The following is a 27,039-nucleotide window of genomic DNA, read 5'->3' on the forward strand; positions in this document are numbered from 1 at the left end:
CGACGAGGAAATAAAGATTCAGTTTAGGGAATTCTCTGAGAAGAAAATACGTGCAGGTCATAATGCCATAATAATAACAATAAGGATAATATAGTGGCAGCAAAAGGAGACGGCAACATGCAATCACGTGTCCTCTTATTCTGGCATAACAATCACTGTGGTACTTTCATAATGAGTGAAAGAACAAATGATTAATCTTCACCACTTTGACCCAATATATCAATACGAGAGTAAAAAAAAAAAAAAAAAAAAATACAGTCTAGTGTTAGTATTAGTTTGTTCATCTACAGTAGGAGCTGGATCGTATCCTGTCCTGAAGGGAGGTGGAGGGTGAAGGTGAGCCGGCTGGTCGGTGGGCCTGCAGCGCCCCCTGGCGGCCGGAAGTCGGCGGTATATTTCGACGCTTCCGTCTCCGGCAGACATATTGCTTACAGGAGCAAATTGTGGAAAGCCAGAAGTGGCAAAGGAGTTCCCATTTGATTTACATCTTCACGACTTGACACAGCCAGACCACCACACAGGACACAATGGGTAAGCTTGTTTGTCACACCGAGGGAGCAGCCACGTGTTCAGGCGGTGTAACGTGAATCTGCGTCGTCGGGAGGAGGATGAAGCCCTCACTGGTGTGGAGCTCGTTAGCTCGCTCGGTTAGCTCAGAGGCTAGTTGATGCGACGTGAGTTGGGTGGTTTTTTTTTTTTTCTCCGCCTGTTCATTTGCAGTGAATTAAACCGTCACCGAGCGACGTGATCTCGGGCCGGTGTTTCATCTGTTCTTTGATTTTAACATCCGCTGCGTTGATCTGAGGGTTTTTTTTTAACCGGTGACGTTTTGTGAGCCAATTCGAGGAAGCTCGGCTAACAGCTAGCTGCGTTAGCGCCGCGCTGTGCTGTTACCTGAGGAAGGAAAACACACACGTGTAGCTGGAGTCTCCACCCGGTACCGGTCGTGTTCACACAGATATAGAGATCGATATTATCTCTCGTTAGCCGCTGTGGTTCAGCCCGGTGGTCAAACCCGCTTCGTTACACGACGACGATGATATAAATACAACGAACCGATAACTTATTATTATTATTATTATTATTATGAACAGGTTGGCAACGAAGTAGAAATCGGTGATCTAACACGTCGCTTTAGTGAAGATGTAAAAAAAAAAAAAAAAAAAAAAGGAGCATTAATTGACCGGCTTGTGACGTCAGAGTGAGACTCACTCATCTGACTGTGTGTACACGTGACACCGGTCCCATGTTTTTTTTTCCAGATCTTTCCCGCACAGGATTGAAGCTCGTTATTGTTCACAACATCTGTACATTTGTACTGTACAGAAAAGTGACGTCATCTTCTGAACCCACCAGACTCTTCCAGCTGTTCTAGTATTTGACATTTTATCCACTCTGACGGATGGTTATTAATCAAATATCTCGTACTGTACATGTTTTGTGGAATATTTTGTGTCCCTATTTCGCAGCCCAACTTTTACTCGACTCAACCAGTGAAAAGTGTCAGGTCACCTAAATTCATCCCGCAAGGAAAGTCACTTTACAAGCATGTATATAGTTATAGATGGATTGGCAGAGATGTTGATGTCTCTGCTGTTGAGATCTCTGCTACCACGTCTCAGCAAAGAGTTTCCACTCCACACCTATTGTTGCAGTTGTTTTAGAAGTCGCTGCAGCAGCTAACCTCAAAACATCAGCAAATAAAACAGACTCTTCAAGATTGGCTTAATGATACCACATGTAAGAGGGACAGTTTTTTTCCCCCTAATTGAGTCAACAAACTCAAACAGCTCCCACCGCTCTGGTTTTGTCTTCTCTAGAGCTGCGTTGCTGTCGATAAGATCTCCTCTGAAATGCCACGGCAGACCTTACTCTCAGCAGAGCTATTTCTGTGCTATCCTGCCCAAACAGCCGACCGGCAGTGCAGTTCAGGAACAGCAGCTGATCTAACTAACAAAGTGGAGAACCGAGAGCATCCAGCTGCAACCTGTGCTCTTGGTGCTGTCCATCCCTGAAGCTTTACCATCTGCACACACGACACGTGCGCATAAGCTTTTCCGAAGAGCTGCTTGTGCTAATGCCCTCAAACCATAACATGACCTCAATTTAGGACACTAGTTCTGATATTTAACCTCGGTGCCCTCCCCCCTTCCCCCCATGCTGTGAAGTTGGAGGGCTTTTGGCACAGACAGTTGGCACCATTTTGCGATGGTGGCAGGTTTCAGCGTTGTCCCCCACCTCTCTTTTGCTGCCCCGTAGCCCCCCGGGTGACTCGGGGATCTGCCCGGTGCCCCGTTCTGGTGGCATGACTGCACAAATGCTGAGAACGGGTAGTTTGTCCTGTGTGGGCACCAATTTATGCTAACTCTGCGATTCAACTCTACTGAATAAATACGTTTGTTCAGGCTGCCAGCTGACTGGTTGATGAATAGCTTAGCTGTGTGTGTGTGTGTGTGTGTGTGTGTGTGTGTGTGTGTGTGTGTGTGTGTGTGTGTGTGTGTGTGTGTGTGTGTGTGTGTTTCCATGTGTGTGTATTTTTAGGGTGTGTTGTCCAGTTTTTATTAGCTTGCTTATTCAGGGCCTTTTTATATACAGGCCTGTGTGTGCTGTTTCATCATCATGACCTATTATTAGTGTTGCCAGGGGAATCGAATGCTCACTTATACTTCCCAACACATATCTTACTCGTTGAGTCGACTTCAGATGAACCAAATGCAGGCATTTGTTTCCTGTTCGTGTCTTAATCATAATGTGTATATATGTCCGTTGACCCCCATCAGAGCCGTCAGCCAGTCCGGCCAAGGATAACTACCGGATGAACCGCTACAAGAACAAAGCACTGAATCCAGAAGAGATGAGGCGCCGGAGAGAAGAGGAGGGCATCCAACTCAGGAAACAAAAACGAGAACAGCAGGTATTGTAGCAAACCTTTTCTTGGTCACCCTGTTTCAGATTATATCACTATGTCGTCTGTGTATAATAGAAATGTTATCTGTGACTGAGGGCTCTCACTGCTTTGTAATCGCAGCTTTTCAAGAGGAGGAATGTGGATATTCTCAATGAAGAGGAGGCCATGTTTGAGAGTCCACTGGTGGACTCGTATCTCAGCTCTCCAGTAACAGTGAGTGACTGTTTTCAAAATGATTGTCTGTCAACATAGACAATGAGGATCACACAGGAAGTTAATCTCATATTACATATTTGTTCTGTGATTTCCAGCATTGTTTTCCTGATTTATGGGTCGAGAATCAAATGTAAACTTGTACATGTGCTCCTGCAGGAAGGAGTTATCACCAGAGACATGGTTGAGATGCTTTTCTCAGAAGATCCAGAGCTTCAGCTCGCCACAACACAAAAGTTCAGAAAACTACTTTCCAAAGGTAAATATGGGGTATTGTGTGCTCAGAGGGACTCTTTATTAACAGTGGTAATGACACGGTGGTCCCCACAGACCCAAGAAAAAAAAAAAGCCTTCATGAAGTTTTACCTTTTTTTAAATTTTTATTTAGAGCCCAACCCCCCAATCGATGAAGTTATCGACACGCCTGGAGTCGTGGAGAGATTTGTGGAGTTCTTGAAGAAGAGCACCAACTGCACACTACAGGTCAGTCCATGAAAACACGGATCATTAGGACGTCTCCACCAGGAGCTACTAAAAGTGCAGTTAAACAAACCTTTTCAGGCAAAATCAGACGCATTCAGTCATTCACAACACACTGTGTTAGATTGTTAGATTCTGTTGATGCAAGCCGGCATATGCTTTTTGATAGTAAACGAGTCAAAGCAGTGTTTCCCCGAGGCAAACAGCCCGGCTGGATGCCCCCCCCCCCCCCCCCCCGCTCTGCAGCGCTGTGTGTCTTTGTGACGAAGCACAGCGCCGACCGACACATGACACACAGACACACAGCAGAGCAAACAAACAAAGACATTACCACGAATTTAGGTGACAGAAAAACGGTTGAGCGACTCTTACATCGAGCTAAAATGAAACGGGTGCACAGAATAGTAGTTAATAGTAGTTACTGGACGTAACTCCAGTCCTATGAGATGTTTTGTTTTGTTTCTTCCAGAGGGGGGAGGTGGTCCCGTTAGCGGGGCGGCCCTCCCTCCCAATACAGTGGAAGGGGAAACACTACAAAGAAATGCAATTACAGATACATGTAAAATGCCTGAATGCCTTACTAATGTAAAATGGATTGCAACTCAAATGGTCCTAATTACCTCACGTGTCAGAAAGGTTTCTTAACTTTCCTCTCATTTATTCTAAATGTCTAAAAGCTCCACGGTGAAAAGGTCTTTAAATGCGACTTGTTTCTGTTACATTTTGTGCCGCTGCAGTTTGAAGCCGCTTGGGCTCTGACTAACATCGCATCAGGAACATCCATGCAGACGAAGACGGTGATTGAAGCTGGAGCGGTGCCCATCTTCATCGAACTACTGAACTCGGACTTTGAGGATGTCCAAGAACAAGTAACGCACACTTTCTCGGTCTCATTGGTGTAATAAAGTGTGTTCGCGTTGATTTAATTGTCTTGCGTCATCCCATTCTCTCATCAAACGCCCACTTCAAAATGTTTTGTATGTTAATCTTTCTTCAGGCTGTGTGGGCCTTGGGTAACATTGCGGGGGACAGTGCCGTGTGCAGGGACTTCGTGCTGAACTGCAACATCCTTCCACCACTATTAATGTAAGTTCATTCAGTTCCTTTGGGGGACTCCTTATCCAGAGCCTCCAGCTGTTCTTCCTGTAACATTTTTTCGATATGATCTCATGTCCAGGGTTTTCATTTTCTTTGGCTTTCTTTCAGGCTTCTGACCAAATCCACTCGACTGACCATGACTAGGAATGCAGTGTGGGCTCTGTCTAATCTCTGTAGAGGAAAAAACCCTCCGCCTGCTTTTGAAAAGGTACCACTGGGCTTCCTCGAGTCAACACAACAACACCCATTATTTGAGACCAGGCCCAAGTACTTTGATGTTTTGCTACAGATAAGTTTGGCTGTCAAAGCTCTTGTAATGGTTAAGACTGCACGGATTCACAATCGGGTTCAGGATAAAGCATTTGTTTGTTAATATTTATACAGAACCTGAGTCTCCACTTTATGTTTGATAGTTGTCATTGCTAAACCATCGAAAATATAAACGTGATTATTGTCAGAACAACCTTTGCACTGCATCAAATGTTGTAGTGCAGGAAGAGTATTGTAACATTTTTGTATCTTAACTCGGTCACTTCCTGTAGAAGTCAGCCAATAACATTCACAGTAACATTAATCTACAGACAGATTAAAGAGGTTTAGAAGAGCAAACTTCCTGGTTGCCACGGCAGCAAATGTAATCCATTCTATAGTAGCTTAATAGAAATTCTTTCATGAATAGCCAATCAGTGTGAGGATCATGAAATCCTGGGGCCATATTCATAAGGATTTCTAGAACTAAGAGTTAATTGTGAAGTTTTCTAAAGAAACTTCCCCTTAAAGTTAAGAGTAGATCCTTATAAAGATAACATATCTTCACCTTTAAGAGAGCTCCTTAGCTGAAAAACTGTTAGGAGCAGGGAGGAGGACTTTTAAGAGGCTTAAGAATTTCTTGAATATAGGAGAAAACTGCAGAAGTACAAGGAGAGAAGAGAAATGTTCTTCAAACGCTGAATGACCGCAAGTTAATGAAGCGTTACAAGCTGTATCGTTAAGGGTTAATGTTTGTGGTCAACCTCTTTAGAGACACGCTTATATCGCCCCCTCAACCTAATCACAAAAATAACGCCTGAAATGAAAGTAATCGCAGCATGTAGTAACCTGGCAGCAGTGAAAATGCAACAGTGGAGCAGTGCTGACTCGGGTCTATCGCCGCCTTCGTCAGCAGAGTGATCACACACACAAAAACATCCACATTTTGGGATACAGTGAAATGCATTTCCACTGTAGGTCACTTTCATTTCTTTAACATTATCACAAAGCGTGCATGTTGTTTTTTTTATCAGCCAATCGCATCTTTTAAAATAATGTGTCACGTAGCAACGGGGTCAACCACACCTCTTCACTGAGATAAGCATTCCCTTGCTCACAGTTGCACTGACATTTAAAAAAAAATCACATCTAAGCCAAGATGCCTTTCTATAATTGTTTACTGTAAGTCAGGAGCTCTCTGAGCGAAATCTAAGAATGTTTGTGAATACGAGCCCAGGTCACCGGCCGTGTCATCCAACCAGTCAGGCTGCTTGAATTAACCAGTTTATGCCAACACTAGATACTTGTTTGTTCCAGGTCACAGCTGCAGTACGCGAGTGATTTTACAAAATTAATATACAGATTTTGTATAATTTAAAACCGCTGCAATATAATTTCTTAAAGTAACCCTTTTATTTTCTTAAACATTATGCATGTATGACATTTTGCTTGAATTTTCTTCTGAGTTTTACATTTTAGAACTACATGGAATTTGTGTTGAATCTTTCTTTGTCGACAATACTGGAGTGAAAATCTGAAACAGTGGATTCTGTGTTGATCCCTCTGTTTGCCTTTATAGAAATCACATGGTACATTCCTTTGACTCTGCATTATGTCTGTGCTGTCTAGGTGTCACCCTGTCTGCCAGTACTGTCCAGGCTTTTATTTAGCAGTGACCCAGACCTGCTGGCAGACGCCTGCTGGGCTCTGTCCTACCTCTCCGACGGCCCCAACGACAAGATCCAGGCTGTCATAGACTCTGGTGTCTGCAGGCGCCTCGTAGAACTCCTCATGTAAGTTCACGCTTTGCTCTGCGTTCTTTCTGTCACCATCGAGTTGACCTATAAAATTCGAATAAACCGTCCTCTCTGCAGGCACACTGACTATAAGGTGGCCTCCCCTGCCTTGAGAGCTGTAGGAAACATCGTCACCGGAGACGACATCCAAACACAGGTGAGTGTTTAACTAAAGTTTGTTTGATGTTGAACATAACTTGGCAAGAAGAAAAGTAAAAAGTTTTATTTTTGTCAACAACTTGTATAATCATATTCCCATTTTTACCAAATATTTTTTTTATTGTTAGATCTATGTGTTTTATAGACAATTCAACAAGATATAATTCATATAAAAAATAAAAAAAATTCTCTACAGCTTAAAATATTTATGCTTGGAAAAAAAAAAGTGCAATTTAGAAAAAGATAATAAATAGAAATCCAAAAGGAAGGGAAGGTGAGGATCAGGGATATCGGGGATTAATATGGTAGTGACAGGGCTCCATCTTTTGATAAATATGTCTTTTTAGAGTCTGAGTATGTTACTTGTTCTATCTGTTAAATTTCCTATACCTTCTCAGTTTACATATTATATTTATGTATTACATATTTATATTTTAATTTAATTGCTGCCAAACAAAAAAGCTTTAAGTTGCATGAAGTGACTTCCTACCACATGGAGAGTATAGTTCATCTTTAAGAAACTGCAACTTCATTTACAGTCCTTAAGAGCAGCTTTATGTTGAGGAGGATATTTCACCCAACACGACGACAGGAGTAATATAGCACAGAAGGCTTTTGGCTGCACAAATTATATTTGTCAATGGTATAAATTCATTGTTTGTGTTGTGGTGAACCTGTTCATAAACGGTTTAAATGGTTCTTACTCTGCTCTGCTGTGTTCAGGTGGTGTTGAACTGCTCTGCTCTGCCCTGTCTGCTGCACCTGCTCAGCAGTGCTAAAGAGTCCATTCGCAAAGAGGCGTGCTGGACCATCTCAAACATCACAGCAGGAAACCGAGCACAAATACAGGTCAGACACACACACACACACACACACACACACACACACACACACACACACACACACACACACACACACACACACACAGCTTATAACTAAAATGGGGACCACCTGTAGAAAACTCTGTGTACCCATAAAAAGTCTGGACCCTGGCTTTGGAAGAATGTCCTCATTTATGGTTTTGCTCTCATGCAGTCCACTTTGACATGTTAAAAACAATATATTTATTTATTCCAATTTATGTACAAAACAACTTTTTCTTTCTGGTTAAATCTCGTTCCTTGTCCACTGTGGGATTATCACTGGCACTTCAGGTGTGTCTTTTTCTTGCTACTTGTTTCAAACAGATGGTAAAAAATGAATTTTACTGACATTGATTTAATTAATGATACTTTTCATTAAATTTTCAGGCCTTTTGCCTTTTCTGGTATTGATTATACCATCGTCTTGATAGAAAGAGCACATTGTAGTCACTGCCTGTAATAAGCTCATTATTTATACATGTGGTTCCCCACTGTGACATTTCCGCCTACCCAGCTGGGGCAACAGGAACTTTGCTGCTCTATTGTTTTGAAATAATGATGTAAATGTCAAAATCAGTAGCATTAAAATAATTAGATTTCTGAGAAGAAAAACAATATTACTCATTGTTTCTATAATATCCACTTTACTAAAGATCAGAGTTGAAATGACAGCAGTGTGCAGTTTTTTTTACTTTTAAATGATCACTGAAAATTCAGTCTCTAATTTGCAGAGTTTTAAAGCTTATAAAGAGTAACATGTAATCACTTCCATTGATAATGAGCATACTGCAGATATTTTAGTTATAATCTTGTCTTATTATTTTTTTTTAACTTTGCTCCAATTCTTTTAAAAAAGTGGCTTTATAAAACAGACGTTCTGTGACTGTAATGTAGAATAGATAAAAAGGCTACATCTTCTGTAAAAACAAGGGCAAAGCTTAATAAATAATATTCATTCAACAGAAAAACCCCATCACTTCCAGTTTTTGTGTTTTCTGGTCAGTCAGCGTGTCGTTTGTGTTGATGATGGTGGTTGAAGCACCGTGCTGACTGTAAGTGAGGACTTCTTAAAAAGGGGAGTTTTGTTTAGAAAGGCTGACTCGGTGCAGAGCTTCAATTGAGGACCTTTTTTGCCAAAAATATCACAAGAATTTTGCACATTTGCAAGATCCCGCAAATATTGAGAAGATTTCTTGATTTGCGTTAATAATTGTAATGGGGATTTCCTGGACGGACTAAACGTATTTTAACAGAACAACAATGCAGCACCGTCACAACCTGCTATAACTCACAATATAATAAGGTTTTTAATACAGGGACAAGCACATGTGCTGTATTTACAACTCTAATGTTTTCTGTCTCTTGAAATGATTGGATTCTATCAAACAATGTGATTCTACATCAGTACATTTTTGTTATTCTGTTTTATTCTTATATTTATAATAAAGACCACATAGCTCATGTTTGACTTGAGACTGAATTCTGAAATACACACAGAGAGGTTTATACGTCCCTTTGTTCATACATCACCGCCTCCAAGTGTCTGCGATGCAGTCGCTGAAGATACGAAGAGTTTCACTCATTCTTTTTTTTTCGAGTTAGATGTTGTGAAGTTAATGATGCCATCACTATGTTGAAGCTGCTTTATGACATTTGTCCTTGAACTCATCTCTTCTCCACAGACGGTAATCGATGCCAACATCTTCCCAGTGCTGATCGACATTCTACAGAAAGCTGAATTCAGGACCAGGAAAGAGGCGGCCTGGGCCATCACCAACGCCACCTCGGGAGGAACACCGGAGCAGATCAGGTCAGATTTAAAGTACATAAACTGCAGTGTTTGTCATCCATGCAGCGGATAACAACACTGATTCAGATGAGATTTCCTTTAGTTAATATTTCTTTAATTTCACTAGTGTATTGTTGAATAGCTTGAGACTATAAAAATTACTTTAAATTATCATTTTCCTGACCTGTATTTTTGCAGCATTTGTGCATGAATCAGCACAAATCTTTGGCTCACGGTAACAGACCAGAAGTGTTTTAATTGTGAGAAAATCAATAAACTTATATTCAGCTGAACGTTAGTCAACGAGAAGTCGACCAAGTTTCCATCAAGTCATTTAATTACAGAAAAAAGCCTCAAACTCGGCTGCTGCACCTTGTCAGGACGTTATAAATAACTTCCAGAAATATTTGTTACGGGCCTAACCTTCAACTTTAGCAACGGGAGCTTGTGGGTAACCTGGGGATGACGTATGTCCAATGGAAGCATCTCGTGGAAAATGAGCGCCTCTCTCGGTTGTGACTGTAACATTGGGGCACTGTGACGTTCATACCGACAGCACTGATTAACTTTCTGTAATCGGACATAAAGTGTCCAGATAAGCCCAAGTTTTAGTATAACAGCTGTCCAAATGTTGTGCACCGTGTTCGCTGCCCCAGAAAAGGAAATAAGGTCGCGGGTCATGCAACATTACGATGGTGTTTCCACCTCTCCTCCTCAATGCAGAGTTTGTCAAAAGAGTGAAGGCGTGTTAAGATCCACCCGCTGGAAATGAAGATCCCCGTGGATAAACTGGATGACTACAAAAGTGAAAAATAATAATATGCAGTGTTTTGCACAACGTTGAAACTTTAAAGTTGAAAACTGAGGTGATAACAGGAAAGAACAGTGAAGGATTATGAATTTTACAAAGTTAAAAGATTTAATTCTGTTTTGATACAAATGATCACCTAACTCAGGGGTGTCAAACTCACTTTAGTTAAGGGGCCACATACTGCCCACTTTCATCTCAAGTGGGCCAGACCAGTAAAACCATAGCATAATAACTCATACATAACGACAACATTTCTCTATGTTTAAATCATTGAAGGTTTTTGGATGATAAACCCTATTTTAAAGGTCTTTCTACAATAAACTAGAAACATAAAGAGCAAAAACTCAGACATCAGCCCACTGTTTATCTGCCCGGGCTCTCCTCTACAGATTTAAGGGGTCACAAAGCGAGCAGCAGCTTCTCCCTCCGGAGCAGACGTCGCATTTACGCTGTTTCTGAAGCAATTACTGGATCGATTAAAAAAAAAAAAATTACAAAACGTTTGTACTCATAAACCTCCATATTCTCATAGAAATGCAATGTATGTCTTTCTGTAATTTTCACACTTGGCAAAGTCATCCGGCGGGTCGAGCTGGACCCCCTGGCGGGCCGGATCTGGCCCGCGGGCCGTATGTTTGACACCCCTGACCTAAGTGGAGGTGTGAAGTAAAGTCAAATCTATGTGAAGAACGGTTTATTTCAGATTCAACTTTCAACTTTATTTATTTATATAGCGCCAAATCACAACATAGGTTATTTCATGGCACTTAACACGGATGCGGTTGTTACCTTGACGAATGCAGAGTCGTAACACCCTATCAGATTTTTTTTCTGATCAAACATCTGTCTGGTCCGTGTGTCTGTTTGCTTGCAGGTATCTGGTGAACCTGGGCTGTATCAAACCGCTGTGTGACCTGCTGACCGTGATGGACTCCAAGATCGTTCAGGTCGCTCTCAACGGGCTGGAAAACATCCTGAGGCTCGGCGAGCAGGAGGCCAAGCAGGAGAACACCGGCACCGGAGTTAATCCCTACTGCAGCCTCATCGAAGAAGCCTATGGTGCAGTACACACACACGGACACACACAGGCATGACAATCGCTGAATGTTTGAGCAATATGCAGTGTTTCTCACACCTAGACTTACTTGCCACATTTTGTATGACAGAGCGTCATGTCTAGGAGGTCAGAGTTTCATCAATTGAATACATAAAGAAATGCAAACAGAAAAAAGCATGCACATGTTGTTGTGATACAAAATGTGTTTGTTGAGTATACATTTTCTATTGTCCACATAAAAGAGGCTTATGCAGCGTGTTTGGGTGGAGCTCAGCTATGTGAATAAATGCTACTAAACATTACTAAAAGACATTCATTCATTTCATTTTGTCAAATTAGCTCTCAGAAAAAAAGGTTGGAGGCCCGTCATACAGGATTATTAAAAATGAAACTACATAAATGCTGCGTGCTTCTGTTTGTCTTTTCAAAGAGCTGCATCATATGAGATTAAAATTTTTTATTAAAACACAACGAATAATTGCTCTTTATGTGATTTGTTATAAACCATGAAACTCATAAGATTTTAGATGACTGATGACAAACATATATCATATGTGTTTAAGAAAAGTTGCATATTAGACACAAACAGGCAGAGCTGATTATTATTTGAAAAATTCTGATATCTGTCCTATATAGTACCTACGAAAAGTTAGTATGTTTTGTTTTTTTTCTTGTTAGAATAAAAGTGTAAAACTTGACAAACTGACGTCAATTGTATTTTCAGGTCTCGACAAGATCGAGTTCCTCCAGAGCCACGACAACCAGGAGATCTACCAGAAGGCCTTCGACTTGATCGAGCACTACTTCGGGGTTGAGGACGAGGACAACAGTCTGGCCCCTCAGGTGGACCAGGCCAACCAGCAGTTCCTGTTCCCCCAGCAGGAGGCCCCCATGGAGGGCTTCCAGCTATAAGTCCTCTACAATACACCACTTTACACTCTTCCAGACCTCCCCATCTCATGGAGGTGCCCCGCCATCCCCGAGTTATACCACCATGCCCTCTTCCCTGGTCCGCCACTACCCCCGCAACACGCACAACTGTCCCGCTCTCCAGCCTACAACCCCTCCCCTCCCCTCCAACCCCCAACTCCCAACTCCGGACTGACTTCCTGCAGGGCCGACTCTGTATTTCCTGGCCAATGGGAAGACGCCACATAAACTCCATTACACTTAGAGGAGGACGTGATCACCTCGTAGCCCAAAACTGTGAGTCTGCCCGGGCTTAAGACGCACACACAGACATCTTCCTGCCATGTGATCGCTCCCAGATTCGCTCGTTGGCGGTAACGGTGGTTTCCTCGGTTCATATGGTTCATACGTCTATATACAATTTCATTTCTTTTCCAATGGGACATTCCTATTTTCAGGATTACCCATGCAGAGTCTACAGACTTGGGGGGTGCCTGAGGTGAAATGTGCCCAGGTCTTGATGTCAGTCTGACCGAGTGCAATTCAAAAAAAAAAAAAATTACTTGTAACTTTATCCCTTTTTAGTTGAATATTGACTTATTATTTGCCCCAACCCTTATTTATCTGATTCTTTTTTAGTGCTTGTGATTAGTTTTTTCTTTTTCTTCATTGATAAGCAGCTGATTTGCGTACGAGAGGCGATCATTAGGTTTAAGTCACGTCTCTGCTTATCTGCTGATGGGCTAAAAAAAAAAAAAAAAGAATATATTCTCTGTAAGGGGTGTTCCCACCCAAAGTCAGAGGCTTTCTATTGACGCCCAAGCGCAGAAGTTTTTTTTCTTCTAATGACATTTTTTGGTTTCTTTTATTAAGTGGGAAACTCTCTGGGGGAGGAATGGGTGGGAAACTTTAGCAAACAGAATATATTGGATTCAGGGTTCAGTACTCTGAATGAGATATCGGTGAAGGGATTAGGGGTTTTCTTAGAGGCTACGTTCAAAGATCGAAAAAAAAAAAAAAAATTATCCAGGTTTGGAGGAATAGTTAGAGATCCAATGTTCGTCGTGTGCTGTGTTATTAATAACAAAACATTTGAATTATGAAGTGATCTAACTATTAAACAAGGCCTAGTTGGGGGATTGAGGGGAGAGAAGAGCTGGCTGACCAGATTTAGTTTTAAAAGAACTCTTTGGATCGGGAGAGAAATTGGAAATTTCGTCTCTGATTTTGTGATGCCACTGAACTCCAGTGTAAACAGGTTGCTGCTGGGTAGCCGAGCCCCCGTGCTCCCCCCCCAACCCCCCCTCCTCGTCGCCCCGGTTGTATGTGGTAGGGTTTTTTGCATGGTGTTCTATTACCCTGCCTACAGTCACTGAGTATCCCTGGCCAAACACACAGAGGAGGAAACACGGAGACGTTGGAAAACAGCTTTTTTGGGGTTGAAAGCAGGAAGTGGGTCGCGACGAATCGATTCGATGGTGTTAACAGTGGTAGTGTAGTGACGGTGGTCCTGTTTTGTATAGTGGTACAGTCGATATATAACCTTTGGCATTCTCTATCACTATATGTTTGAGGAATGGGTTGGACAACCGTTAAAGACTTTGCATGGCTCCGTTGTGATATGTTTAGGTATCGATGTAAATAGCCTTCTCTCCGCCTGGTGAGGAAAGTCTCCGCCACTCCGTCGAATAACAACCAGAGTTTAGCTCGGGATACGTCTCCGATAAGTGACAAGGCTAACTGCAACAAAAATTCAAATCTATATTTGAAGTTTTGATGTATTTGCATTATATATATCTATATATATATATATAAATATATTTGCGCACACTTCATGCACACTTGCATACAACACCAGCAGACACTGTACACACACCTCACACAGATGAGTGGCTAGTAGCAAGTCAAATAGTTTCCATAATCTTTTGATTTAAAAAAAAACAACTAAAAAAGTCCTTCTTTGATTTTATTTTGAAGTTTAGTTTCTCCAAAGTATATATACATATATATATATACATATACATATATATATATATATATATATATATATATATATATATGTATATATATATATATATATATATATATATATATATATATATATATATATATATATATATATATATATATATATATATATATATATATATATAAAAGGCCTTTTGGCTGTTTATTGTTTCAAAACAGTTAATTTATTGTTAATTTATGAAAATGTTAACTGTTCCGTTTTAATTAACTTTTCTGTTTAACGGAGACAATGAGTTTCTTGAAGCATCTTATGGAAACTTTTTAGTTGTTTCTAGCCACGTGACTTCTGATGGTTTAAATCAGCCCTGTAGACCCTGACCTGAGATCAGCTCTACCACTGAGTGAGGCTGGTCTGAGGTCAGCGCGCAGGCTTTGGATGGAGCAGAACTGTGTGATGTTTGACTGACAAGCACTGTGTGAGGGAGAGGTTGATTGACTCTATGACTATGTCCCAATCAGAGTCTGGGAGCCCCTGTTCTGTGGATGACCGAGTTGCACAGCTGCTGTAGATTCTCCTCCACTCTTCGAAGGGGAGGAGTGTTCAGCTGGTTGCAATCTGCAACTTCACCACTAGATGCCACTAATTTCGACACACTTCTCCCTTAATTTAAGAAACTATCAACAGAGTGAAATTCTCTCAAGTTAAATATGCTTGGATCAGTGAGCTAAATATTGGTTTTACCTTTTTTGACCAAAAAAAAATCAGTCTTTTTCAGCAGAGCCTCTGTTGGATGCACAGACCTTCTTCTGCTTTTTTTTTTTTTCTCCATTTGTTTCTATTTTTACTCGAGCCTTTGACTTCCTGTCAGCACACAACATCATGACGTAAGATGCTGATAGTACACGCAGAACTTTAAGCATTAATTGACAGAAGAATAGCAGATGTTAGACTGTTGACGAGTTTGAGATGTTATCCACAGAACATGTGCGCTCCCTGCAGACATAAGAGGTCAAATCATGAATAATTGAGCATCAAGAACTTATCTCTACATGACAGATGTGGAGAGCAGCATTTATGACTGAAGTCTTCGATTTCGTGGCCAAATTCTGTGCTTGGCCGACAAATAATGCCAGAATTGCATTGTTTAGGAAAAAAAAAAAAATCAGTGCATCAACCAGGAAAAAAAAAAAACTATTTATATTTCTGAGAAGTGAAAATGCACTCCTGTTCACAAAAGTGCCAATCCGACCAACAAAGACTGGAGGTTCTTATGTCTTTGACTTAGAGATCTTTTCTTTACATCTTTTATTTACTTGAATGTGCACACATTTTGTGCAGAACATTGCTGCTCTCTTTTCCTTATCTTTAAAGTTACATTATTTGCCATTGTTTCTTTAGAAAAGTGGCATCCTTTACTGTGGGCACCTAAATAAGGAATTGAATTTAAAGAAGTCTGATTGTGTGGACGGGAAAGGACTCGAGTAACTGCATGAAAACTGGTCTTTCCAGCAACGTTAGTGTGATGGTCCCCTCTATTACAGCCCTCGCATGGGTTTCACTGTGCTTAGCTAAGCTGCAAATAGTCTGAATCAAAGATCTGTTTTCATGCGTTGGATACAGTAGTACAGAGAGAAATATTCAGCATTTTTCTGGAGGTCCCTTTTTGTGCAAAAACAAAGTCTGCGCTGATAGAAACCTCGTTAGATGTGGCACATGATGCAAAGTGTGGAAGCGACTATCACAGCAGACAATTGCAGGTACTAACCTTGTTGTCAAAGGTAGTTTACCAAAGTTTTGTCATCCCGAAGGCTGGTGGAAACGATTTACTTGATGTCTTTGTTTTGGGTTAGTTGATGTAATCGGCTAGTGTCGACCCAGTCGCCACGGCTTTAAGATTGCTTCAGGCCATTTAATCTTGCTTCTTTTCATTAGAAGCTGCAATAGACCAGTCCCTCTCTTCTACGTTTTTTTTTTTTCTTCTTCTTCTCTCTCAAATTCAAGTACTGTTTTAAAGGAGTCGGAAAATCTGCAAAAAAATAACCCAGAAGACTTCAATAAATATTGTCCAAAAAAATCCGGCACCCCAGAGGCAAAGATCCACCGACAGAAAGTGCTCTCACAGGTGACGCTCCTTCCACTGGGTGCAGCCAGCAGAGCCAACTACTTGACGTTTTTCTAAGATTAAAAAAAATCTGGGATTTAGAAACTGCAGTGATTTACATTAAAAAGTATTATAATTTAAACTATATGTATGTTCTGATACATTGACAGGGATTCAGATGCAATTCTAATCACTTCTGAGAAGTGGAGAAAAAAAGCCTCATTAGAACACGTCACAGGAAAATAAAAATAAACTAGGAGGTGAGGATACAAGCCTTTTTCTGCTTTTCTTGATCTTTTTCCTGATCAGGATATTCTGGGCTATATTTTTGGATAATTGTGTTTAGAGTAAAAGTTTGTCCTCGTCAGGCTGCGTGATCAGGAACCTTATTATCTATAGGGGATCGAACAGACATCACTAAATATCTCAAAATCTGACTTGTCTTCCGTCCTAGAAGCTGTTCGTGTCTTTATCAAAATCTAAAGCCACGCTTGGCTTAGTTGAGTAATGTCTACGCTACAAATGTTTACAATGCTACATGTTTGTAAAAATACTTTTCATATGCCATCACTGACCAGCTCTGGTATACTCTCTGCTCTGGTCCTCTCATTTCTTTTACATGTATTTATTTTCTCTATTCTTGTTTAGGATTTTTCATTTGCTCAAGAGTTACCCATCTTAAACTGTGACTTGACTTGACTTTACCGACGGTATGAATGAGTGACGAGAAACTAATACACTTCAACTGAACATGACACACAAACATGAACATGAAAATAGGAAAAAAAAAATGCATACAGGAAATAGCAACAATATTAAAAATATAAAGAAAATATATTGAATTTAAAATTGTTCAGTGGAAATACTGTACAAAACAAATAAAGTTATGTTGCAACCCTTTAATGGATGTGTTTCTTCTTTGATGGCAGGCGTGCTGTGTTTGTCAGCTGTGCAGGAAGTATGCATCTTTACCTAGTGGAGGTGAAAATACTTCTGCACCTACATGTAAATTAAAAAAAAATACATATATATATGTACAAAGTTATTTTAGGGTAATGTGTTTCTTAATTTAAGTCCCAAATAGACACAATATAGAGAAAATATATGTACTATTTGAGTATTGTTGTTGATTGTGTTGCCATCATTTTGTGGGGGAACAGTTTCCACTTTACATAAAATTGTACATTTGGTCGTTGATTCATGACCTAACATCATTGTTTATCAATTCACGAAAGTATTCTGCAACAGTGGGAATTTAATTTTGTTTTCCATTTTGGTAGCAAGGGGTTACAAATTAAAAATCAGCCTGCCCATGTGAGAGATGGTTTTTCAAGCTATATTTTTTTTTTGTAGTCCTTTGGTGGTATACTGTACATGTATACCAAATTGCACCAATAATCAGGCATAGTAACCTATGAATCCTCCAGGTGGCGACAAACCACCGAGCTGCTTTTGCTTTAAATCTACACAAGAAGAAGAAAAACCCAAAGTTATGACCGGAAGTTAGTTTTTATCTGCCTCACGCTGTTCAGGAAACCTGCAGTACACATTAGCTTTATTTCCTCCTTGAGTCTAAAGGTAAACAATGCTATAATATCTTACGAAAGCGGGTTATAATTTACAAACGACAACAATGTTACGGTGTGTGTTTATCTGTCGCTGCTCGTGGGCGGTAGACGCGAGCTAACGCGGGCTAACTGGGAGAGTCGTGCGAGCTAACCCATCTGGCGGCTAACGAGGGTTAGCTGGTCGCAGCTAACGTTAAGATCTCGGTGGGACGTGAAGCTGAAGCCGACTGGGACACGGCGAGGAAACCTGGAGGGGGAGGAGGGGGGAAACGTGCGATTACATCGTTGAACTCCCCCTCCTCCCCCCCAACGGAGAGCTAACAGGAGTATGAACGTGTCTTTTTTTTTGTGACCCAGCAAACTCTCCGGATGACGCAGTTCAACACGTGAACACGGATGTTTTGTTTTCACGATAAATAAACACGAGTTTTCTGGTGAACGTTGAGGTTTCATCAGGTAGAAGTTATTTTAATAACACTTCAGTGTGATAACTGTCTCGTCATGTTGCTGACTCCAGCTTTAAAACACGCAGGACAGCGATCAGCAGCATTATTTTCAGTCGTAAGCATCAGGTAAATGTTAGTTGTGTGACTCGGTTGCTTTATTTGGCCTAAAAATAAATAATAATAAAGTTTATGATGTTACATTTTATGAGTCAACTGTATCTATAATAATAAAAATAAATAAAAACCATCCCTCTCCACTCAGTTTCCTGGTCAGTGACCTCAGTGTCAAACTTCTGTCTTCACAACTCAAGAGATGAAAAACCCAGACACGGACGAGTCGACCAGCCGGGGCAGCGAGGACGGAGGGATGGATTCACCTGCAGCTGCCAAAGACAGCGTGGAGAGCAACAGCCCCAAAGAGTCTGAACCACAGACCCCCCAGACAGACACACCACCGCAGGACCAGGAGGGAGCGAGTGAAGGTAAACCGTCTCTGTGACTCTGGTGCACTAAAGGATCATGTATGACCGACCTGCTCTGACCGGAGCAGCAGTCTGTCGCTGTGGTTGTCAAATCCTAAAATAAGATATTATAACGTGGAGGATGTTTTGTAATCGACACGATCTTTTTTTTTGTTTGCATTATTACAGATTGAAGAAAATGCCACTTAATAATCAGCTGTTTTGATGTGCTGAGTGTTAGCGACCATGTTCACTTCTGATAAGCTTTAAGATCCTTCAACATTAAAGATGGCACGTATAGTTACCGGAAATATAGTAATATTGAAACGTTAATAACTCTCTCACGTGATTCATACTGCTCAACAAAGCCCCTGGTAAGTTGTGTTTGCTCTACTGCTGCCCTGTTTTGCTGGAGAAATACCCCGAAAGTCTGACGAGGACCGAGAAGCGCGGGATGTTTCTCCAGTAGCCAGTCTCAAATCCTAAGAGTCATCTTTTCTGTCCTCTGTGTTTAGTTGCAGAGGCTGCCCTGTCTCGTGACATGGCTGAGGAGCTGAGCCGGCAGCTGGAGGACATCCTCAGCACCTACTGTCGGGAATCCCTTTCAGACGACGCCAGTGCCTTGCCCAACGGCCAGTCGCACAGCCTGGAGCTCAACGGCCTGACCAACGAGAGGGAAGACAACAAGTCAGGGGAAGGCAAAGTCAACGGCCGCGAGAAAGATCAGAAGAGGACACAAGAGAAGAAGAAAGTGAAGGGTCTGGGTGAGGAGGAGTTCAGTCTTATCCAAAGGTTAAACTCAGCATCTCACTGCTCCCTGTATAATCTGCTGTTACTCATCGTTTTAAGCAGATGAAAAATCTTTGTTGTGTGGAAAGAGCCTTCTTTTGAAATACAGAATTGGAAGATGGGGGGGAAAAAAAAGAAGAAGAGTGCTACGTTTCTTTGGGGAGTTAGTCTCAGTCTGAAAATACAAATAAAAGTGTGCCATGAAGTAACAGATATTTTCCTTTGACATGGCTCAACAGTCAATAAATAATGCACACTTAAAACACCACATACAGTCCAGGAGAATAGGACTGAAGACTGCAAAAACTATAACCGGCAAGGACAGTGTTGAACAATTCAGAGTGCAGCGGTTCTTTGTGATCTGTTCAGAGTGATGATCGCCGAGGGAATAAAAGAGCTCTGTCCTCTAACGGTGTCCGTTATGTTTTTACTTCTTCCTGTTTTATGTAGGAAAAGAGATCACCGTTCTCATGCAGACTCTAAACACACTGAGCACCCCGGAGGAAAAGCTCGCAGGCATCTGCAAGAAGTACGCTGAGCTGGTGAGTAGTTCCTCCAAAGTAAATCCTTTCACTGGCTGTGTACTCGTTCTTGGTCGTTCTGTTAACGGCTTTTAAAAGATTTCCCGTGAGGACATAAATTATAAAGAGTTGCAGTCAGACAGCTGTTTGAAATGTTTATTACCGCAGCAGAACATTGTTACAGTTCGGCATCTTAGGCTCCGGCCTCCTCACTCAGTCAGATGTGATATTGAGGAGTTATAAGCAAACACCTTGAAGCCCTGCGGCCGGCAGGTGGATGTTGGCGTCGTGCCGAGGCCGAAAGGACGGCAGCAGCACTGACGCAGGGCAGCAGAGTCGCTGACGGGCGAAGGGAACAGATGTGACACTTTTACAGCTTAAATAGACCATTAAATTAGTCCGCTGGGTTTGTTGGATGATGAAGGAGAACGATGCGCTTCACATGAGTGGAGCGGAGCAGCGCGAGTCGACAGCCTGAACTCGCTCAATATCATCGCTCCGTCTTTCTCATCAGAAATCTGATTCTCACCACCTGTTTTCCACAAATGGAAAAATATTCTCGTAAAGCCAACAGGCTTGTGATTGCTACAGTAATACAGCTAGTGGTTTTATATGGGAATTTGTCCAGTGCTTTGATGAAATAATCCACAACTTAATGTGGTTTAATTAACCATGTTAACTCCAGGTTGTTTTTGAGGGTAATATCACAACCTTTACTGTGAAGCGCTCATCTTGTTTATGGCTCGGTTCAAAACTGTCATACTTTTTGTCACCGAACGAATTGCGTCAATATTATCCACTATTAAAAAATGAATTGTCGTCTGGCACCAAATTTTGATTTCTAGCCTTCATCCTCACTAACACGTGTTTGTTTTAAAACATATAACCTGGCCTACGTTTACATTGGAATAAATGCAGCCTCTGCTTCAGCAGTCCGCCCATGGAGGTAAAATCATTCGGTTTTTTTTTTACTGATTTACTGAGATAAATCTTGTTCATGTCACTCTTTTCAAACTAATCTTTGGCCACTCACCTCAGCAGCATGTCCTCGCCGACTCTTCCTCACACAAGCAACTAGCAGCGTGAGAAAGGTCAAGTCGTGCTGTTTCATCTGATGTTCTCTGGCCCTCGCCGCGATGACTACTTTCTGAGCGAGTCAACGGACAAGAAGGGATGTGACTTTGTGCGTCTGTCGGGCTCTTAGGGTTACATGTGGTTTATTTACAGCTTTAGTTTGGATGCTTTGTGAAAAATGTATTTTCCCAGATTCACTGATGAGCCTGAGGAGTTATCATTCAGTTCTGAAGACGGCCACGTTTATAGAAAATTGATATCTATTAATAACCAATAGTTCAGGTATTTAACATGTCTGATTAAATATCTTGTGTCGAGAGATCCTGCTTGTTTATGAAATGTACATTCTCCACTTGTACATCTTCACTCATAGCTGTGCCGATACACGTTTGTGCGTGTTGACTTTAACATGTTTAAATGCCGTCAGAAGCCGCTGATCTCTCGGTCCGATCCGTGAAGGTGATGCAGAGATCTTTGTCAAACAGACGCAGCGTGCTGCAGCGTCCCGTGACCCAAATACGAGCTGTGGATTATTTCACAGCGCAGACGAGCTCAGATCATCTGCTGGGGTTACACAACCTGCAGCAGGTTTTTACACTGACTGTTTGTGTTTGTGCTTTTTGGGTTTTAAAGAAAGACAGTTTGTGTCTGTGTGATAAAATATGTCAGAGCTGATGATGTGAGGACTTGACTGCAGTGTTGTAAATGGCTGAAGGCAGAAGATGGTGGGAAAGCCTGCTGATAGCGTTTGGACTGCAGCTGAATGTGTTGTTTGAGCATCGTGGTGTAAACATGTTATAGTCACAGCGTTGGTCCTGTGTTTGTCTCAGGACTCATTGCTCTGCAGTTTAGAACAGCTTATCGGAAAAAGAAGCAGTTTACGTTATATTACGTTAGTATGATTTAATATTTAAAAATGAGCCTGGATCAATGAGAAGTTATGGAACATGTAATCAATGACAGCATCACAACAAAGGGTTTGGAAGATACCCTTTTTTTAAATACAAGTTTAGAGATGCCCCACAAAGCCTGAATGAGTGTGTGTGTGTTTTCCAGTTGGAGGAGCACCGTAACACCCAGAAGCAGATGAGGGTGCTGCAGAAGAAGCAGAACCAGTTGGTCCAGGAGAAAGACAACCTGAGGAACGAGCACAGCAAGGCCATCCTGGCCCGCAGCAAGCTGGAGAGCCTCTGCAGGGAGCTGCAGAGACACAACCGCACACTCAAGGTACGAAACCGACACCTGGGACCCACTGCCCCTCCTGAAGGAAACACGTCTTTGTTAAAACCTAGTATATGACCTAACCCTGAGTGAAACTAGAGGGCTTTTATTTTGAAAAGTCATGTAACTTTGATCTGTCACTCACTCAGGGACTGAAACTCGCTTTATAACTCTTTCTTCAATGTTGCGGTCCAGCCCAGAATTTTTTTTTTTTCATGTTGTTTACCTGATTTATGAGCACCCGTTTCTTTCCAGCTCAGTGTGAGAGTCTCTGCTGTGTTGTACATGTTTTGACGGTGGCGCTGGTTTCTGTCCTCTGATTTGTGTGTTTTCAAAGGGGCGAAGCTTAACCTCCATTACACTGACAGAGCAGTGAAGAGCAGGGGGGAGATTGTCCACTCGTTAATCAATCGTGTTGATATTCTCATTCTCTCATACCGATTAAAAAAAAAAAATGTATTAATTAAAAATGCCTAAATGGGTCGCCAAATATACTTGGGTGGTCATTAATGTACCTGGACGGCCCGCCCAAGGAAGTCTATTTGTGGGAAACACGGTGAGGTGAACACAGCTTGTTTAAAGCTGAGCCAACCGGCCGGCAGCACGACGTGAAGCTTCTTCAAGGACACTCGGATATTGTATCACATTGTCTCCGCAGGAGGAAGGAACGCAAAGAACCCGCCTGGAGGAGGAGAAAAGGAAGGAGGTGACGTCTCACTTCCAGGTGACGCTGAACGACATCCAGACTCAGATGGAGCAGCACAACGAGAGAAACGCCAGCCTCCGACAGGAGAACACGGAGCTGACGGAGAAACTCAAAAAGCTGTACGAGCAGTACAAACTGCGGGAGGATGTGAGTGGGGAGTTTTACACACTGCACACGAGTCCTGTTTCATTGCAAACTTACTCACAGGCGTGTCATGTTACCACGTTTTGGCCTCTGACCCCCGACAGCACATCGACAAAGTGGTGAAGCACAAAGACCTGCAACAACAGCTGGTGGATGCCAAACTGCACCAGGCACAGGAGCTGCTGAAGGAGTCAGAGGAGCGCCACGACCGGGAGAAAGACTTCGTAAGTGTCTGTTTACAGGCGCGCGCACAAAAGTCCTGTTCTCTCTCACACACGTGACCATTACGCGTCCTCTTCCCTCCACAGCTGCTAAAAGAGGCGGTCGAGTCCCAAAGGATGTGTGAGCTGATGAAGCAGCAGGAAGTCCACCTCAAACAGCAGGTTTCCCATGAGCCTTCACTCTTCAGATCTGCAGCTCGACTTAGGAAAGGCTCTACAGTGAAATAATGAAATGTTTTTGATTTTCTTTTCCAGCTGTCGCTGTACACGGAGAAGTTCGAGGAGTTTCAGACCACTCTGTCCAAGAGCAACGACGTCTTCACCACGTTCAAGCAGGAGATGGAGAAGGTGAGGGCTGTCTGTTAATGTGAGGCCGTAAGAGGAAGAGGAGGAGGAGGAGGAGGAAGGGCAGCAAGAAGGTTTTGGTTTCCTGCTCAAACGGCGCTCCTGTTTTCTTTGTGCACACAGATGACTAAAAAGATCAAGAAGCTGGAGAAGGAGACGGCCATGTATCGCTCCAGGTGGGAGAGCAGCAACAAGGCTCTGCTGGAGATGGCCGAGGAGGTAAAGCAGCTTCCGGTGTTTAAGCTCGTCACGGCTCTGATGCTTGTTGGTAAAATGCACAGCGTTTCCATTGGTCAGGGAATTTTATAAACTCTTTTCCAGACGGGGAATTTGATCATTTTCTTTTGTGCCAAGTCGTAGAATATCAGGGAATTTAGTTGGAACGTTTAAATTGTAGTTGACATTTATCAGCTGTAATGTAGTTATAACATTGGTTAGCTGGTTTTTGTCAATGTGTATGTTTGTTTAGTTGGTCACTGACAGAAATAGAAAATGTAGCTTATCAGGTTGCGAGAAAATTGCCGTTATTGTTAGATAAATTATTTTCCTCTGCAACCAGTATTTAGACATGGATCTAGTTTCTTTTAATATTAGCCTGAACGAGGAGACGTGGTGAGTTTTTATGAAATGTCACGGTGCCTTGTCTGCTCGGCACAACGGGAGCCTGTTTTTTTTGTTGTTTATTATATCTCATGGAATTTCAACTTTTTAGGCAGTGACAGTCAGGGAAAAGTCAGGATATTTGACATTTGAATTAAGAGCGGGAACCCTGATTTCAAGCTGCGTCGAACGAGGCACACGAGGCTCCAAAACTCTCAAATCTCTCACTTCGTACTGCTGCAACTGAAACAGGTGTATCAGTATTGTGCTTTGTTTTCTTGGCGCCACATTTCATACAGTTGTGATCCATGAATTCATACCAGTTATATCTATTAATGTGCATGCAGACGGCTGAAACCCGGAAGCTTTAGAGGTCAGTTTGCTTCATATTTCTGTGTTTCGTCTGCAGAAAGCCGTGCGGGATCGTGAGTTCGAGGCCCTGCAGGGGAAAGTGCAGCGGCTGGAGAAGCTGCGGCGGGCGCTCAAAGTGGAACGAAACGAGCTGAACAAGAAGGTCCAGAACCTCAGCGGTCAGCCCGGCGGCACCGCGGGGGCCCCCGACCCCGACCTGGGGGTCGACTCCACCTCCCCGCTGCCTACAGACTCCGAGCCCAAAACCTGCCCCGTCCCAGACAGCTCCTCCTGCTCCCCCTCCTGCCACTGCGACACAGACCTGGACACAGATGCCCTGCTAGAAGAGGCTCCGCCCCTCCCGGCACAGGAATGAAGCAGCTCTGCTCACAGACACACACACACACACACACACACACACACACACCCTCCTCACACACAGGCACACCACACACCACCCTTAGCAACAAGCCACCTAAAAATAAGCCAGCCTGCAAACCACTACTCGTCTGCTGGATGAAGCTGATGTTAAACACTGGTCTACAGAAACAGATCAGATAGTCACACCTGTATCTACGTTAGGCAGAATATCTGATCGATATGTAACAGCTTGTGTCCTCCCAGCATCCTCTGCAGGCTTTATACAGACTGTGCTTCATTCTGTCAGTATATTTACATGCACACTCAGTCACTGGGAATACGCAGACTGAGGAAGTGGTATCGTTAAAGCATTTACACTTTCATTGGTTGTAAAAATGGAAGTCATTTTCCTGACAACCCGAATATGTTTCGGCTTCATCCTGTCACATTTACAGGACTGATGTGAATATCAGTGCGATGACCAACTTAACTTAAGAATCATACGATGATTGCAATCACAGGCGTCTCTGCTAGTGTGCATGTAGCTGTTCTGACTGACTGCGTTTCACCACACAACACAGATCTGCCTGTAATAGAAGGAGCAGAGCTGCCGAGGAGGACACGAGCCAAACCTGTTTATTCCAGGAGGACTCATCGGAGGTTGAATGATTTGTGTGTGTGTGTGTGTGTGTGTGTGTGTGTGTGTGTGTGTGTGTGTGTGTGTGTGTGTGTGTGTGTGTGTGTGTGTGTGTGTGTGTGTGTGTGTGTGTGTCTCTGTCTCATTTGCACCTCGAGTCTCAGTGTCTTTGAGGGAGTTTCACTCTTCGCAGTATTCTAAAAGCCACTTTTAGTAACGTGATGATTTTTCTTGTCAAACAGTTTCTTTAGTCGTGTTCTTACAACATGAAACCACTCTGGGGTTCTACTGAGGCCCTGTTCACACCTGGCATCAACATCTGTCCTGGCTGATCCCATCACAGGTGGTCAGCTATAAGTGCAGGTGTGGTTCCACCAAGGGCCCATTCGGAACCGTGAATAACTACATGTTCTGGGCCTGATACCACGTGATCGATTGGTCATTACAAACTCGTGAAATACATCCGATGTGGGCTGATTTGAAGTGATATCCAATCACAGCTGGTCACTGGAGACACGATTGATGCCGGGTGTGAACAGGACCGCGGTGACTGAAGGACGTTTCTCATTCTCACTCATTCTCAAAATGTTCTGAACAATTTGAACAATATTTTCCATAATTTTCAAGACGTCGCTGAAATGCTTCTTTGTTTTCCTTGTTTTCGCCACACCGCTTCACTTGCGCAGTGTTGTCTGTATTTATTGTTTGGAGCATAACCTCTGATATTGAAATCTGATAGAGCACACTGTAAAAAAAAATACATCAGTTTATATTCAGATTCATGTCGGGCATTTATAACGTTGTTACTTTAAGGACCAACTCTGATTTCATTTTTGTTTTTCAATCTGCTTTAAACCTCGTCATAATTTTCACTTTAAACTCGTCTAACTCCATCTTTGTGTGAGTGAGTGTGTGTGAGTGACTTATGTGTCTACGATTGTCTCCTCAGTCCTGGTAACTGCAGTAGCTTGTAATCAGGTTAAAACTAGAGAATGTTTAAGGACCTCTATGCAACGCTTGCGTCTTGGTTTTATTCTGTGACAGTCTGAACTGACAAGCACTTCGCTGAGAATGTATATTCATTAATATCAACTATCCTGCATGGATGGACTGTAAAAAACAGACAACATATCTCAGCAGAACCTTTTCTTTTCTTTTTTCCCTTGTTTGGACCGTGTCTGTTGAGCTCCTCT

At 42.3% G+C, this 27,039-nt stretch overlaps 2 protein-coding genes across 5 annotated transcripts; both read left to right on the plus strand.

Moving 5' to 3' along the window:
- The first annotated feature begins 419 nt into the window (after positions 1-419).
- kpna6 (karyopherin alpha 6 (importin alpha 7)) lies at positions 420-14,343 on the plus strand. The gene is made up of 14 exons (XM_069703391.1): positions 420-531; positions 2,781-2,914; positions 3,029-3,121; positions 3,281-3,380; positions 3,510-3,604; positions 4,339-4,470; positions 4,599-4,687; positions 4,808-4,907; positions 6,578-6,741; positions 6,823-6,901; positions 7,627-7,752; positions 9,449-9,576; positions 11,241-11,425; positions 12,148-14,343. The coding sequence occupies exons 1-14, from the start codon at positions 528-530 to the stop codon at positions 12,333-12,335; spliced, it is 1,617 nt and encodes a 538-aa protein (XP_069559492.1). The 5' UTR covers positions 420-527; the 3' UTR covers positions 12,336-14,343.
- Positions 14,344-17,867: 3,524 nt separating this feature from the next.
- Positions 17,868-25,269, plus strand: txlna (taxilin alpha). Of its 4 annotated transcripts, none has more exons than XM_069703396.1 (11): positions 17,868-17,980; positions 18,679-18,898; positions 19,393-19,641; positions 20,117-20,208; positions 22,318-22,488; positions 23,141-23,335; positions 23,437-23,556; positions 23,641-23,715; positions 23,809-23,901; positions 24,022-24,117; positions 24,908-25,269. In XM_069703396.1, exons 2-11 carry the CDS (start codon positions 18,730-18,732, stop codon positions 25,223-25,225), a joined length of 1,578 nt encoding a protein of 525 aa, XP_069559497.1. In that variant the 5' UTR covers positions 17,868-17,980; positions 18,679-18,729; the 3' UTR covers positions 25,226-25,269. The 4 variants fall into 4 exon arrangements, with proteins under 4 accessions (XP_069559497.1, XP_069559494.1, XP_069559493.1 ...); XM_069703393.1 differs by having other exon boundaries at positions 18,728-18,898; XM_069703392.1 differs by lacking the exon at positions 17,868-17,980 and adding an exon at positions 18,295-18,542.
- Positions 25,270-27,039: the final 1,770 nt, after the last annotated feature.

The sequence above is a fragment of the Brachyistius frenatus genome, unplaced genomic scaffold (assembly GCF_029030835.1).
Source record: "Brachyistius frenatus isolate BFR_SWC_R1_liver_20210118 unplaced genomic scaffold, ASM2903083v1 Contig_46, whole genome shotgun sequence".
Lineage (NCBI taxonomy): Eukaryota > Metazoa > Chordata > Actinopteri > Embiotocidae > Brachyistius > Brachyistius frenatus.

Excerpts from the sequence above, each read along its gene's own strand:
- kpna6 (XM_069703391.1), top strand. Across the intron at positions 3,605-4,338 it reads GCACCAACTGCACACTACAG|TTTGAAGCCGCTTGGGCTCT; the intron begins GTCAGTCCATGA and ends GTGCCGCTGCAG. Across the intron at positions 7,753-9,448 it reads GAAACCGAGCACAAATACAG|ACGGTAATCGATGCCAACAT; the intron begins GTCAGACACACA and ends TCTTCTCCACAG.
- txlna (XM_069703396.1), top strand. The coding sequence starts at position 18,730 with ATGAAAAACCCAGACACGGACGAGTCGACCAGCCGGGGCAGCGAGGAC. Across the intron at positions 19,642-20,116 it reads GAAGAAAGTGAAGGGTCTGG|GAAAAGAGATCACCGTTCTC; the intron begins GTGAGGAGGAGT and ends TGTTTTATGTAG. Across the intron at positions 23,557-23,640 it reads ACGACCGGGAGAAAGACTTC|CTGCTAAAAGAGGCGGTCGA; the intron begins GTAAGTGTCTGT and ends TTCCCTCCACAG.